We start from the raw sequence: 13875 nt of genomic DNA, 5'->3' as shown, positions 1-13875 counted from the left end.
CATTCTGCTCAATCACGGCCGTGATAGCCTGTCGTCATATTTCCAAGCAGGATCAGCAGCCGACGTGCCAACACGATAAAACAACAAGTAGCAGTTTCTACAGGGCGGGCGAACAACTCGCAATGCCAATTAAGCAACTAGATTCGCAGCGTCGGCGTCGATGGGCCCCCAAGGTGAGGACAGGCTGCATGACTTGTCGGTACGTGCTGCTCCCAGGTCTTTCGCGATGTGGTGCGTGTCACACCCGTGGTAACAATCTATCCTAAGCTCCCGTGGCCGTATTAAATCATCAGCCTACGAACGGCATGACGCCAATCTATGCGCATTCAACGCCACAGGAGAAGTACTTGTTCCATATATTTCGCGCCGAGACTGCCGGTCAAGTTTCCGGTGAGTTCAAAGGCACGTTTTGGTCCGTCGATGTCCCGCAAGCCTGTCAACTACATCCCGCCATCTGGCATTCCGCTCGCGCCATCGCTTCCTTGCAAATGAGACAAAGAACCGTTCACGGCTTGATGCAGCACTACGGCGGCGAAGGGTTAAAGCAGTACATCCAAGCCATTGGTCACCTCATCCAGGCGACCCAAAAGACGGACCCCAGCTTTGAAGAGCCGTCGCTCATTTTGATGGCTACCGTGCTCCTTTTGGGGTTTGCCAGCCTGAGAGGTAATTTCAACGAGGTCGAGTTCTTTGCCAGTCATGGCCTTCAATTATTCACAAAATGGAACTTTCGCGAAAGAGCTGAGCGATGGAAGCAGTCTCTGTGCAGTAACGTGATTTCCGTCATGTCTCTAATTTCTCTACTTGACCACTTGCTTGTCCAATATTCATGGGCCCGTAATATCTCTTATCTTCCAGGACAGGCAAGGAGTAATACTGCAATCGGGCCGTCGAAGACGCCCTTTGCGAGCATGACGGAGGCATACCCGAGTACCAGGCATTGCAAATGGCCCATTTTGAAGTGCTGCGCGCACAAGCACTTGGCTCTGCGAATGGAGATTGGCAGCCATTCCGAGATATTCGTCAGGCTGCGCAGATTATCGGCTTGGAAGGACAGGCTCGTTCAGAATCGGCAAGAGAGTGGGCATGGGGACAGACAATCAAAGCCGTGGTTGATACTACAAATGGGATTACTCGGCTTGCAAATATGTTTCCAAGTTGGGTCTGTTGCGGACGAACTGTACTGGGACAAGTTCACTCCGAAGTTCAGACGTATCGTCGACATTGCGGAGCAAGTGTTCGAAAAAAAGCCAAATGACCATGATGGAACACGAGTGCCTACAGGCGCCGTCTGTACCTTTCCCCCTTCGCCGCTGGGGGTATTGTACATGGTTGCATCGGCCTGCCGGGAGTATGAAACGCGTACAAGGGCCATAAATTTACTCCAAAGACTGCAACAGAGGGACGGCCTGCTGGATAGCGGGCTTTTTGCATCCCTTTCAGAGCCAAGATGCGGATCGAGGCAACGGGGGGGCGGTTGGTTGGCTTGACGGAACCAAAGAGGTGTACTTGCATCCCCAAAGAGTATGTTTGCGGGCATCATAGAGTAAGGGATGTTGGAATAGAATTCTTGGATAGAGGCCTGGTACGACTAGATCTGTAGTCGTTTGATGGTGGTGCACAACCTGAGTGTAAAAAGTCGCTAACTGTCATTGGAATGGGAGTTGATGCGGCATGTTACAACATGCAGTCACTTTGCATTTTGGGTAGTTCCTATAAGGACATGGATCTATGATGTAAACTGGAGTCAGAGGAACAACACTAAGCGTCCTATGACGTTAACAGCTATGGAAGCAGATTGAATAGTGGAATTGTCCTTGATTGAAGCTATTTGGGTACGGATAACAGGCCCTTATTTATAGATATCAAGGTCGACTAACAGGTCAACTAGAAAGTAATCAATTTGAGGGGTTCTACGGTATCCAGCTATTGAAGGTTCAACTTCAATACGGTGGTGGCGCGAGCCTTCTTTTGAGGCTTTTCGTACAATCGGAAAGCAGCTATTTGAGGCGTCTTGGGGCTTATCGGGGTCCCCGATGAATAGCAGCCATCTTCCATTGAAAGGGGCCTTTGGCGTTGATACGTCCGTATAATGTAACCTTCAGTTTAGATGTCAATGTCAGAAGCCACGATCTATAATCAATGGCACCATACGCCCCTTCCGGAATATGTGACCATAGTCGCTAGATAAACTCACGGTCCAATCAAGCTACTTCCTAAACTTCAAGGTCTCTACATATATAAGAGTGTACGGAGTGTACCTCTAATATAGAATGCCGTGTCTATTTTTAGAGGACAACAAACTGCGAATTAGTGTGGGAGAATGTAATATTACCTACAAGAACACCAGTGATGAATTGCATCGTCTCTATAAGTCATTTCTTTTATTCTCGGATGTCAAATATCCGCCATTTCAATAGCCGACAAGACATCGCCATCTGCATCAAAATCATAGCACCAATCGCGCGTAGCTTTGTCAGATATACCTCCCAGACCACAACGCTCCGGCCCACCGGGAATGATCTGAATGGTATTCTCGACGACCTGGTTCGAGTCCATGGGCGGCTGCAAGAAGGCCTTATGTGATTGTTACAACGCCTCATATAGCGCCACCCTCTTTTCACCGTCCTCGACGTGAAGCGTATCGCCGGCATACAGACTAGCCCTTTGCACGGCCAATACCCGCCTCATACGGACCTTTTGGAACTCATGCATTACTTTTCTTAGAATCTCTCTGCCTGCAGAGCTTGCCAGCCCTGGGACCGACCCGTGTTCCTTGGAGTCGGCCTTGGCCTCGACGAAATTCAACGCTGTGGTGAGGGCAGTTGCGTCTTCCACGGCGAGACTCACGCCCATGGACATATAAAAGGCCATGGCATGAGCTGCGTCTCCCATCAAGGTGAAACGGCCCGACGAATCCACCCATTTTGGAAGCGGTGGAACTTCGTAGACGGGATAGTTGCTAATCTTTGGAACTGACAAGTCGAACAATCTGCGAACACTAGGCCCCCATGTGAATTAGAAGGGTTTAGGGACAAAATCAAGGGGGCAGATTGACACAGACATACGGTCTGTCAAAGGTTCGAAACTCCTCATCAACGGTCTGCTTGTATTGCTCCAAAGAAAAGCCTCTTGTGTCGACATCATCCCTATGGGACAAGACAATATTGAGCACAGTTCCGCCTTTGACCAGATAGGTCATGCAAGATTTGTGCGGAGCGATCCAAAAGTTTGAGCTTCCGGAACCCAAACCCGTGACTTTGGCAAGCAGAGGGTCGTCTCTGATTCTGTGCACTTCCGCAGACATTCTAAACGCAGCCCATCCAGTTGGGCGACTGCCAGGATCCGAAGCTCCCAGGAGCTGCTGCCGCGCGAATGAGTGGATACCTTTTTTCGTCCGTCAAAGCAAAGTCCCTAGAGGTAGATAGCAACAGGTTCAAGAACGTACCGTCAGCGGCAACGACAACGTCTGCCTCTAGCCTTCCCCCAGTATGAAGCTTTACCGCGCCGGCAGCGAAATCGTACCGGACAACTCTACTGTCTGTCCTGATCTCTGCCCCGCCTTTTACCGCGTGCTTGTGCAGGATAGAATGCAATACGGCCCTGTGAATGACAATGTATGGTGCGCCGTACCGCGTCGTCATTTGATCGACAGGTATGGTACCGAGGAGACGGCCGTCTTCGTAGTGCCGGACATACATGCGGTCAGGGACGATGGACTCTGCCAGTAAGTCGTCCTTGAGGCCCCATTTGAAGAGATACTTGATAGCTTGCGGAGTCAATTGTACTCCTGCGCCTAGTTCTGCCAACTGCGGTGATGACTCTACCAGTACGACGTGGTGGTTGTGTCTCGTTAGGGAAATGGCCAGTGAGAGCCCGGCGATGCCTGCGCCAACAATGATGACCTTCATGATGCTCACGGTCAGGATTTCAACGCCCTGGTGTCGGATCTGGCGGAATCGTATCGAGGAACTTCAGACACGGTGGAGCCGCAAACTTCGAGCATGTATTGAATGAGAATCTAAAAAACAAATGAAGGATGGAACAAAGGTGGTGTTTATCTGGTGAGGAGCCTCGGTGCCTCGGCAAATCTGTGACATGAAAGCGTGTCTGATACAATCCCAAGACGAGGAGTCGTCGGTGTAACACCGATGGAGGATTCAATATTACGTATAGATGGAGTGTTCAGGAGCCAATATTGGCCACCTTTTTTCCCTTCCTGATCGGGCTGTGCCGATGAGCCGTGCCACAAATACAGACCAGACTCGACAGTGAGGGGTCATAGACTGGTTCGCCTTGACCCCTCTAACGTCGCTCAACGGCAACCTAACTAGCACTGGGGCAATAAAAATAATCGTAGTATTTTGTAACTTGGTTGCCAATTCCGCTAGTGGGTCTGACGCATCGCGATGCGCGTACTGATGGTGTCTAGCGTGATTAAATACAATTCCCTGGCCTAGGTACAGCTAAAATATAGTGTTACTAGATGCCCTCCATCTAGCCCCCTTTTTTTGATTATTTTTAGTAACTTAATTATGAATAGATGAGTACATTTAATTAATTTTTAAATTCATTTTTTCATTTACATTCTCTAGGCTGTCTTGTATTGTAGCAAGTAGTAGTTTAGTTTATGACTTCAAATTTCACGTATTGCGGTTAGGGCTAGTTACGATACGGGGCCGAATACTCATAACCACACAATGGTAATTTGCAGGAACGCCTCGACACCCAAAGTCCCCTCTCTTTTTGGAACCTTCTACCAAGGGCGAACGACAACTACCGCATCACCTGCGTTCCACCATCATAACAAAAGTATCTTGGCCTTGGAAAATAAGGACTCTTACAAGCATGGCCCAAATACAGATCCCCGTCATTTCTCTCAAGGATACGTGTATCCCAGCTGAATGTAGTTGTGTCAATATACTTGCACTCTTGTAGACTTTGACCATCGAAAAGAAGAGATCAAGAAGCAGCTTCTTGAGGCTGCCGAGGTGACCGGATTCTTCACCCTGGTCGATCATGGCATCACTATAGATGAGATTGAGGCTCAATTCCAAGTTGCAGAGAGTTTCTTCAGTCTACCAGCCAAAGTCAAGGGGAAATCCCGTCATGATCCCCGGTCCAACAACGGCTGGGAGTACAAAGTGAGCCGCCATCAACAACTGATCAAGGCTCCGTGCTTACAATGCACATAAATCTACAGGCTCAGCTGCGGCCCAGCACTGGTGCCTACGACCAGAAAGAGTCTCTGTGGTTGATGCGCAGGTCGCAGTGGCCCAGCGATGAAGATGTGCCAAACTTTCGCGGAACCACAGAGCGATTCATGGCCAAGTGCGCCTCCATTTCTGACCAAGTCTGTACGTAGGCATATTACGTTTGCCACACCAAAGATGTCCTTTCCATCACGCAGGGCTGACATTTAGCAGCATAATGGAGTGGCCTGCTTTTCGTCTGCTCTTGGTTTCGATGAAGACTACCTGGTGACGGCCAACGATCCTACCAAGCCTGACTGCATCAGCCAGTTGCGATTACTCCATTATCCAGCGTCAGAAAACGCCTCTGGCACCTGAAGGGCCGGTGCTCACACGGACATGGGATGCCTCACTCTGCTGTTCCAGCGAGAGAAGGAAGATGGTCTGGAGGTCTGCACCGGCCGAGAGTCATACACTGGTTTCGATATGGGCGACTCGTTCACACCCATACGAGCTCGCACGGGGCCAATTGTGGTCAACATTGGCGACATGCTAAGTAAGAAGCCCTCGCGATTCGCTTTTTGCATACAGAAAGGTCGCACCTGACTCACCTCTACGGCAACCTCACAGTGGCGTGGTCCGATGACCGCCTCAAGTCCAACTTTCACCGTGTACGTGCCAAGGAAAATGGACATTCGCCGCCACGGTACTCAATCGCGTACTTTAACCAAGCCCGCCGTGACTTGACTGTACAGGGCCCCCGAAAGAAGTAGTAAGTTGCAATGGATCCCCATACAAATGTTCGTCTACATCGGCAGCAACGCTAAGGTATAGTTTTATGCAGCCCCCCGGTTACCGTGGACGAGTACTTCAAGTTGGCTATTGAGCAAAACTTTGGAAAAACCCCGGTGAAATCTTGACATGAATTTCCCGGGTTCTGCGCCCAGTTATAGCTGTCGTATGCAGTTTTAAACTGGTCCCACGACGTCTCTGGGCCCGTTGTGTACTAGTGAACTCGGTTATTGAGGTTGGAATGGCCAAACACGTCGTGCCTTGGTACAGGCATTCCTGCACCGGCGCCGTGAATCCCAGAGCACAACTTTAAGTCGGTGAGGGGGCATATTCGTGTATAGTTCACTAGCTGAAAGGTGTTAATAGCATTGAGAGTGCAGCGTTCAAGCAAGATCTGCCATTGCAAAGAGTAAATTAATACATTGCCAATATACGTGCCGTTAATTTCAATCCATCTCTCCACTCCTCAGCACCCCAATGTCACCTATACATATGAATGCATCACTAGCCTACTTCCCCCTCACGCTCGCAATCAAATCCGTCACCGACCAGCCTTTCCATTTCAACAGCGCAAAGAACAGCACCGCGACGGCAGACTTTGTCACAAATCCAGCCAGGCTAGTCACGTCGTTGCCGTTCCTGTCAAACGGCACACTGGTCTTGGCGCCTGTAGATCGTACCATGGCAGCGGCCTTCTTGTCGGAATACGGCGCGTATCGGACCTTGAGAAGCAGCTCCATCCACGCGGGGACGTTAACCACGGTTCGCAGGTGCGTAAACTCTTTGAAGCCAAAGAGACCATGGTACGCGCCCATTCCAGACGCCCCGACACCGCCAAAGGGGGCATCCTTGACGAGCATGTGCAGGATGGCGTCGTTGAAGCACACGCCGCCAGAGTTTGTCAGACGCAGGATCTTGTCCTTGTCGGCCTGTGAGGAGGTGAAGCCGTACAGGGCGAGGGGGTGGTCATGCTTGACGGTGTAGTCGATGGCCTGGTCGAGGGTAGCGTCCAGGATGGGCAGGATGGGGCCGAAGAGCTCCTCGGAGAGGAGTGAGTCGTCGGTGGTGACGCCGTCGACGACTGTGGGTGCGAAGAAGCGCGTCTCGGGGTTGCGTTCGCCGCCGTAGACGACTTTGCCCTGTGTCTTCTCGAGAAGGTTGTCGAGACGCTTGTAGTGGCGCTCGTTGATGATGCGCGTGGCATAGGCTGGCTGCCGAGCCTGGCCAGAGCGGTACTCGTCAAAGTACTTGCTCAGGGCGGCGATGAACTTTTGCTTGATGGATGGATCGACAAAGACATGATTGACGCCGACGCAAATCTACACACTATTAGCAATATGCCCCTTGCCGAATCCTGAACGGCGACATCATACCTGTCCGGCATTCATGAATTTTACATTCGCAATTCTCTTGGCGGCCAAATCGATATCCGCTGAGGGCGTAACAATTGCCGGTCCCCGTCCGCCCAACTCCAGCGTCACCGTTGTCAAGTTCGGCGCGGCCTTGGCATAAATGATCTTGCCCACGGCGGTCGAGCCGGTGAAGAAGATGTGATCCCAATTGCGCTCCAGCAGATAATTCATTTCCTTGGGCCCCGCGGTGACTACTCGAATGGCGCTCTGGTCGAGGTACTTGGGCACAATTTCGGCAATCAGCTTCTCCGACGCGGGCGCCAACTCGCTGGGCTTGAGGATGGTGGTGCAACCCGCGGCAATGGCACAGAGCATGGGCTCAAAGAGCTCCATGAAGGGGTAGTTCCAGGCTGAAATGATGAGTGCTACGCCCTTGGGTTCCTTGCGGATGCGCGCTCCGCCAAACAGGTTGAAGGGGTCGGTACGTCGGGGCTTCTCGTCCTTGGTCCATTCTTTGATGTGTGCGAGGGCTTCGAGGCAGGCATTTTGGATGCCGGCGACGTCGACGGGGAGGGTCTCTTGACGGTGCTTGTTGAGATCTTGGTTGAGGGCCGTCACGATGCGCTCACGGTTGTCCTCGAGCATCCACCATGTCTTGCGGAGTTGCTTGATGCGCCATTCGAGTGGTTTGGTGGCGTTGGACTTGAAGGTGTTTGAGACGGTGTTGAAGGCCTGTACAACACGTTAGATGCGGGAATTTCCCCGACGAGCTGTGCTGAGCGTGATGGCAAGGAGGGCGACGGGAGCATACCTCGTCGACCTGAGCCTCGGAGCTGTACGGCATTTTGGAACGTGATGATGCTTGGACGGTTAAACGCGTGTGGTGTCACAGAAGCGGTGTTTTGGCTGCGGGGCGAATAGGTATTTATTCAGAAGTCCGAGCTGGCAGATCATGATGCAAGCCTCGCCCACACACACAGCTCCGGTCTATCGAGGAGAGGCTTTGCCGTAGAGCTAGACACAGAGGCGATGCCTCGGCTAGCTTAGCCTTCGGAGCGATACGGAGTAGACAGCCAGCCGACCTAGAGCGCCACATCGTTGAGCACGTCGTCTGTGCAACTTGGAGTCGTGGGGTGCAGAGATGCCATTCGGCTGGGGCGGCGGATTGGACTGTTGTTCCGTCCCCGAACCAAAATGGATCCAGACGACCAATCGTGTGTCGGCCACGGCCCCGGAGAATGCTTAAAGGGCGAAATCCCCGCACAATCTATCCCCGAGCTGTGCGAAAGCTGGCTGGGGCCCCATTCCCCCACACAAAGGCACCGTACAGTCTGGCACGTGATTAGCTCAGCGGATTATCAAATCTTAACGTGCATTTTCACGTAAATTTTAAGTACTGATTTCTCCGGTAATCTCCAATTGGTTCCTGGCCTCTGCTATATCGACTCGTGAGGTAGTAAGCGATTTAGGTGTTTGTTCCCTTTGACAATAGTTGCTCTGTTGGATTGGGCATTCCGTGTCGCTTTGACAAATTCAAGTACTAAACCTCTGTCGCAGAGAATATAAGGGGGTATAACACACAAAATACTGCGGCGTGGCCACGTCCGTTTTTTGTGTGACAAACTCCAAGTTGCGGCTCCACTTTGTCTGTCGACAATTTCGCACGTACTGTACCAAGGTAATTTAACCTCAATAGTGGAGCTTCACTTTGAGTCTAGCGGTGTAATTTTTGCATAATAAAAAAATAAATGATACATGAGAGAGAGGTACAGAGGCCTAGGTTTCCTCCACTTTTGTTAGTGCAGCTGGCATAAGCCACGACAGGCAATGTTGATATGTCGAGGAGTAGTAGTATGCCCTAGACAACAACCTAACCCTTCCACTGCCATCAACTATGAACCTCATCCAAATCCCTATATGTAAATTAAAAATATATACGAACACAAATCCGGTTCTTCATATCACCGCACTTACACTAAAATCAGGCGCAACATCAACCCCAGAGGGCCGAAATACTTTATAACTCAAAGAATTGACGTTGAGATCATGTACGGGGTCTTCGGAAATGATAGCTTCGTTCAGCCCCACCGCTACTCAAATCTATGCTGTTGACGTGTACTCAGGTAATGACAAATTGATACACTTGGAGCAGCCAAGGCTCCCGGGCTATCTCTCTCCACCAGGCCCAAGCTACACCGCTGCAGCCTTGACTGTTCGGAAGGGATGGACTTGTTGCTGTTCGCAGTAAATGACAACACCGTAACAATTAGAGAGGACGTGGCCAATAGTAGACCCGAATCTTTTGAAGCGTCTGTCTTTGTCTGCCGTTGGATGCTTGTCACTATACGCAATAATTCAGTAAAATCACAACAGGAAGCCGGAAACCGCTACCCTTTTAGGCCAACGGGGCTGTTGAAGATGACATCCTATCCCAGAGCGTACGTACAGCTTATATTAGATTCCCTCTGGTGGGATGTCAAAAGTACGATGTTTAATGGGATTAAATAGTTCGTGGACTCGTGGTGGATGCCGCAATTTGATGGTTTATTGCAGAAAGTTCATTGCCGTGGCTCTTTCGATACATTTGCCATTCAAAGTACCACCAAAATCAAGTCGACGGGCCAACAATTCTAAGAGGATAGTTCTCATTATCTCAAAGCCGCCTCCCAACGCTCCTATGATCTTCTCGTACCTAGTCTTCCTCATATTCCACATATCCAACCAGGCTAGTGTCGTCTTTCGCACCCTGCTCCTCCACACAGTCGCAATCAGCATTTAATTTGGTCTTTGGCGCGGACTCCAAATTGGTTTACCCTGGCTTGCCAGATTGCACATTGCACTAATCGAAGGACCGCCAAGCCCGGCATTACCGTCACTATCATCTGAGTGTGTGACAAGGGCTCTGTGAGGGCTTGGAGCAATAGCTCTGTTCATCTATAACAGTCTTTGGTATCAAAGGTCCTTGGTTCTCTGAGTTCTTGAGGGACTAAAGGTCTCTCTATAAATACAAGAAGTCGGTGAGGCCTTTGCCCTAGGTCCCGTGATCGTAGCCCTCGTGTAACCGTGTGACAGAGCGTTTCCCATAACTGGCCTACAGGCTTCTACGCAAGTAATCTCTATTCATCCACTGAACGGCTCGGAACTACCTACTTCATAGAAAAGTAAGAGACATTGAAAATTGTAGAGCGGCAGAACTACTCTTATAGACCAGGCGTGTCTGGCCGACAACGGATCCTAGTCAAGTCCCTCTCGGAACATGACATCAGTTGCACTTCAGGAAGGATTTCTCTCCGTGGTAGTTATTCTTAACAACGTCATGAGTCATAACACCGCAGTACACAATGTTGCCATTATTGTTGGCACACACCACACGGATGGGGGTAGGGCCGCCAGGCTGCCTGTCGGTTTTCTCCTCCTTCTGCCACCCTGCCTTCTTGTCAACCCTGTAGATGGGGTATTTCCAAAGAATTGCTCCTTCCTTGTCGCAGTTATGAGAACCAAACTCGATATTGTCTCCGTTCATGTACCTGTGCGGATCGCCGCTTCTGCAAGTTGTAAAACCAGCCTTTCTAGCTTGATCCTCGGCTACACCGACGTCGACTCGAAACTTCTTGATTTTACCAGTCTCGCTGTCAAGGCGAGGCTCGCAAGTAACTGTCTAAATATACGTGTATTAGCTATGACTGGATTGCATCTGGTAATCGATAATCGTGAGACCGCAACGTACATCAGCCCGGGTGATTGGGCCGGCAAGAACAGGAGCAGCAAGAAACTTCATTGTAGCGAGTATATCAGTAAGAAGAACGTTGTGACAATTTAGGTTCTGACAAGCTCGTAAGCTTAACTAGAATACGAGTGTTTCAATATACGTGGAAAACCTATTTGACTTATAAAGGTCTGATCACTACAATGTCTTATCTTTTGCGTCTTAAGATAATACGCCCGGCAGTAGTGATGTGCCTGTTCCGCATCGGCATTCGAGCAACGATAGAATCGTATTATACAGGAGGCATTGCAACTATAGGCGTTATGAGATTAAGGTCGATACGTTGTAGGGCAAGATCTACCAATCGAATCGGCCTGCTATTCCTGGGTTCGGCCTTACCGGAGTGGTCCCGCGTGAAGACTTCGGCCTACGTCCGAGCAACAAATCACCTCTATTCTCCGTCTGAATATCAATCTTGCTTGTCAGATTGTTATTGCCCCATCCGATGTAGCACAATCCTGGTCGAGCTGAGCTTGGGCGAGACGTCTTATCTTGTTTTTTTACAAGTATAACACGGGACTCTTCCGCCATCATAACACGAAGCATAAACTTGATGGCGCATCGGTAACGAGGTAGTATTGGAGAGGCGAAGCAAACGAGGAACGAAGAAAACATCCAACCTGACCCAGGCCATCGCTATCCTGAGAGCCTCGGACATCTCACCTGCATCCACAACATAATGGCCCAGGCGGAGAAAACTCCTATTTGTGGGCAACACGGTAGTTACTCGTCATCATCAGAGAATCTTGCTCAATTCTTGATGATTGCATTCTTGGCATTACACAGCTTAAGCTGCCAGGGAAGGCGGACTCGCACCAATCAGCAAATTTTGTCTTGTAGCATTTCTTTGCCCCGTACAAAGACTATTATTTCCAGCAGATTGCACACAATTCAACAGCACAAATTCAAACTTTTTGGTTTATCGACTACTATCTCGCCGCCGACGACGGGCGACCTGACGACGTAGTATCCACCCCAGCTCGAGGAGCACAAGATATCGGAACGGCTGTCGATTATATTGCCACTCTCGACCCTCGCCTCTTTGATGAGGACGACAACGCCGAGGACCTATCCTACAAGAATATCGTCGATTTTCTGCTTACACGGGAGGCGAGCCCGGCGCAGGCTGCGGCAAGGATCGACGAGTGGGTGGTTGGAGAAACTAACAGGAGGTACGACGACCTCAAGCAGCGCGAACCCCCCCCTCGGCCTTACCTATGAAGAAAAGGACAACATATGCCTTGTGGGGCTAAGTCCATGCCGGCAAATCTCCATGATACTTAGGGCGATAGCCAGGGTTTGCTCGGCATATCCCCCGAGCCACCCTGTGCAGGACGCCCTCGTCGGGCTTTTCCAGGCTCTGAAGGCAATGCTAAAGCATAAAGTACCGGATCTTAGCTATGAATATGAATCAAATGAGCCCTATTTCGGGAGAAAACTCACCCTATGGCCTTTTGGCACCCCATCAGTCGAGTATTTGGCGCAAAATTTCCAGCGTGAAGCCGAGGGTACGCCATGCTGCTTCCCGTAATCCATTGGATTTATTACTAACAGGTCAACTGGTGGTATTAACTTCCCGTAGAATTCGCCAATCCCTTCTCCGAAGTCGAAACGCCGGGGAGCGAGTTCCAACTACGCTGGAAGAATCTCCAGGGCTTCATCTCACGACTCACGTCTCTCGATTTGATCGACTGCGGCATGGCAAGCGCCCTGGAATACATTCTGCCTGCCCATCACGCATACTCTGACATCGATAAGCGCCCCCAGGGCGGGCCAAAGAGAATTGAAGCTGATCTCATCGCCGCAGCGCAATGGATTGAGCCAGACCAGCCTCCTCAGTGGGTATACAACCAATGCAGGACTACTGCTGGGACTCGCAAAATATGGGGCATGCATAATTGGAATCTTTTCAAGGAAGAGCTGTCATTTTTCGGCACAGACGAGCGATTCTCGCAGGAGACTCGACGCCTGGCGGAATCGCTGCGGCAGAAGATGGAAACGCAGGGGTAGAACAAAACTTCAACTCATCACGTACGATACACATAACTGAACCAAGTGCATATAAAATGTGTCGACCAATTACCTCAAATCTCTTCCGCATCGAATAAAGACTCGTCTGATAATCCTCGCATATTATTGTCTAAGTATCCGGTGTACGTACTATAGTTGCATCAATACAAGCAATCCATCGATAGCTTCAAAACGCCGTTCACCCATTGTAGAAGCACAATCGGTTTCCGTCGTCGATATCGCCGGTTGCGGCAGTTGGAACCCAGAGATACGTCTCGGCAGAGTCGAAAAGACACGACCAAGCAAGGCGGTACAATATACTTGGTCAAACGTCTCACCCGACCAGATTTTCCCATAATGGCCAGGGCAACCACATTGTAGCTAGCTCCTAGCCTACCTACTACGCCAGGCCAAATGGATTGCTTTCTGCAAAGTATTGGACCTGATTCAAGAAGATCAGCCAAGGTGCCCCGTCGGAGTCCCCAGACTACGTCAGCATAGCGATCAATTATTTACTAGAGATCCTTCTCTTCTGGTTTGAAGCATCTCCGATACCGGCCAGGTGTCAGGGCCACAGAGAGAGAAGGTAGCCAAGAGGGCACACTTACAGTGGGTTCGCAGTAATTCCGAAAAACGCCTACTTTTACACCAAAACTTACACTTTTTAAAAGCTTATAATTCTATTAAATAATATATTAAAGATATAAATTCTTTTATAAGTATATAATTAAATACTTATGAATTATAAATATTAATTTTATAA

General features: G+C 50.0%; 8 protein-coding genes across 8 annotated transcripts; 5 read left to right on the top strand and 3 right to left on the bottom strand.

Annotated features, from left to right (window-relative positions):
* Nucleotides 1-305: 305 nt before the first annotated feature.
* Nucleotides 306-874, top strand: J3458_001485 (uncharacterized protein; the record flags this gene model as incomplete). The annotated part of the gene is made up of 2 exons (XM_007812179.2): nt 306-763; nt 859-874. The coding sequence occupies 2 exons, from the start codon at nt 306-308 to the stop codon at nt 872-874; spliced, it is 474 nt and encodes a 157-aa protein (XP_007810370.2).
* Nucleotides 875-2589: 1715 nt separating this feature from the next.
* Nucleotides 2590-3911, bottom strand: J3458_001484 (uncharacterized protein; the record flags this gene model as incomplete). The annotated part of the gene is made up of 3 exons (XM_066116745.1): nt 2590-3001; nt 3069-3387; nt 3449-3911. 3 exons carry the CDS (start codon nt 3909-3911, stop codon nt 2590-2592), a joined length of 1194 nt encoding a protein of 397 aa, XP_065978631.1.
* Nucleotides 3912-4848: 937 nt separating this feature from the next.
* J3458_001483 (uncharacterized protein) lies at nt 4849-5431 on the top strand (the record flags this gene model as incomplete). The annotated part of the gene is made up of 4 exons (XM_066116744.1): nt 4849-4906; nt 4939-5144; nt 5204-5357; nt 5427-5431. 4 exons carry the CDS (start codon nt 4849-4851, stop codon nt 5429-5431), a joined length of 423 nt encoding a protein of 140 aa, XP_065978630.1.
* Nucleotides 5432-5591: 160 nt separating this feature from the next.
* J3458_001482 (uncharacterized protein) lies at nt 5592-6112 on the top strand (the record flags this gene model as incomplete). The annotated part of the gene is made up of 3 exons (XM_066116743.1): nt 5592-5748; nt 5823-5964; nt 6037-6112. The coding sequence occupies 3 exons, from the start codon at nt 5592-5594 to the stop codon at nt 6110-6112; spliced, it is 375 nt and encodes a 124-aa protein (XP_065978629.1).
* A 78-nt stretch (nt 6113-6190) lies between these two features.
* J3458_001481 (uncharacterized protein) lies at nt 6191-8426 on the bottom strand. Its single transcript, XM_007812176.2, has 3 exons — nt 8148-8426; nt 7358-8068; nt 6191-7303 (listed from the first exon to the last, which is right to left on the bottom strand). The coding sequence occupies exons 1-3, from the start codon at nt 8178-8180 to the stop codon at nt 6494-6496; spliced, it is 1554 nt and encodes a 517-aa protein (XP_007810367.1). The 5' UTR covers nt 8181-8426; the 3' UTR covers nt 6191-6493.
* Nucleotides 8427-10598: 2172 nt separating this feature from the next.
* J3458_001480 (uncharacterized protein) lies at nt 10599-11114 on the bottom strand (the record flags this gene model as incomplete). The annotated part of the gene is made up of 2 exons (XM_066116742.1): nt 10599-10994; nt 11064-11114. 2 exons carry the CDS (start codon nt 11112-11114, stop codon nt 10599-10601), a joined length of 447 nt encoding a protein of 148 aa, XP_065978628.1.
* Nucleotides 11115-11781: 667 nt separating this feature from the next.
* J3458_001479 (uncharacterized protein) lies at nt 11782-12323 on the top strand (the record flags this gene model as incomplete). The annotated part of the gene is made up of 2 exons (XM_007812174.2): nt 11782-11821; nt 12001-12323. The coding sequence occupies 2 exons, from the start codon at nt 11782-11784 to the stop codon at nt 12321-12323; spliced, it is 363 nt and encodes a 120-aa protein (XP_007810365.2).
* A 52-nt stretch (nt 12324-12375) lies between these two features.
* Nucleotides 12376-13112, top strand: J3458_001478 (uncharacterized protein; the record flags this gene model as incomplete). The annotated part of the gene is made up of 2 exons (XM_066116741.1): nt 12376-12610; nt 12685-13112. 2 exons carry the CDS (start codon nt 12376-12378, stop codon nt 13110-13112), a joined length of 663 nt encoding a protein of 220 aa, XP_065978627.1.
* Nucleotides 13113-13875: the final 763 nt, after the last annotated feature.

This window comes from Metarhizium acridum (genome assembly GCF_019434415.1).
Source record: "Metarhizium acridum strain ARSEF 324 chromosome Unknown scaffold_1, whole genome shotgun sequence".
NCBI lineage: Eukaryota > Fungi > Ascomycota > Sordariomycetes > Hypocreales > Clavicipitaceae > Metarhizium > Metarhizium acridum.
Note: the sequence above shows the minus strand (reverse complement) of the source record. Positions and strands in the feature narration are given on the sequence as shown.

Bases quoted from the DNA above. Each gene is read 5' to 3' on its own strand.
- J3458_001481 (XM_007812176.2), bottom strand. From the start codon at position 8,180: ATGCCGTACAGCTCCGAGGCTCAGGTCGACGAG. The intron at 8,069-8,147 runs GTATGCTCCCGT...CGTGTTGTACAG, and splicing joins CCGAGGCTCAGGTCGACGAG to GCCTTCAACACCGTCTCAAA. The intron at 7,304-7,357 runs GTATGATGTCGC...AATAGTGTGTAG, and splicing joins AATTCATGAATGCCGGACAG to ATTTGCGTCGGCGTCAATCA.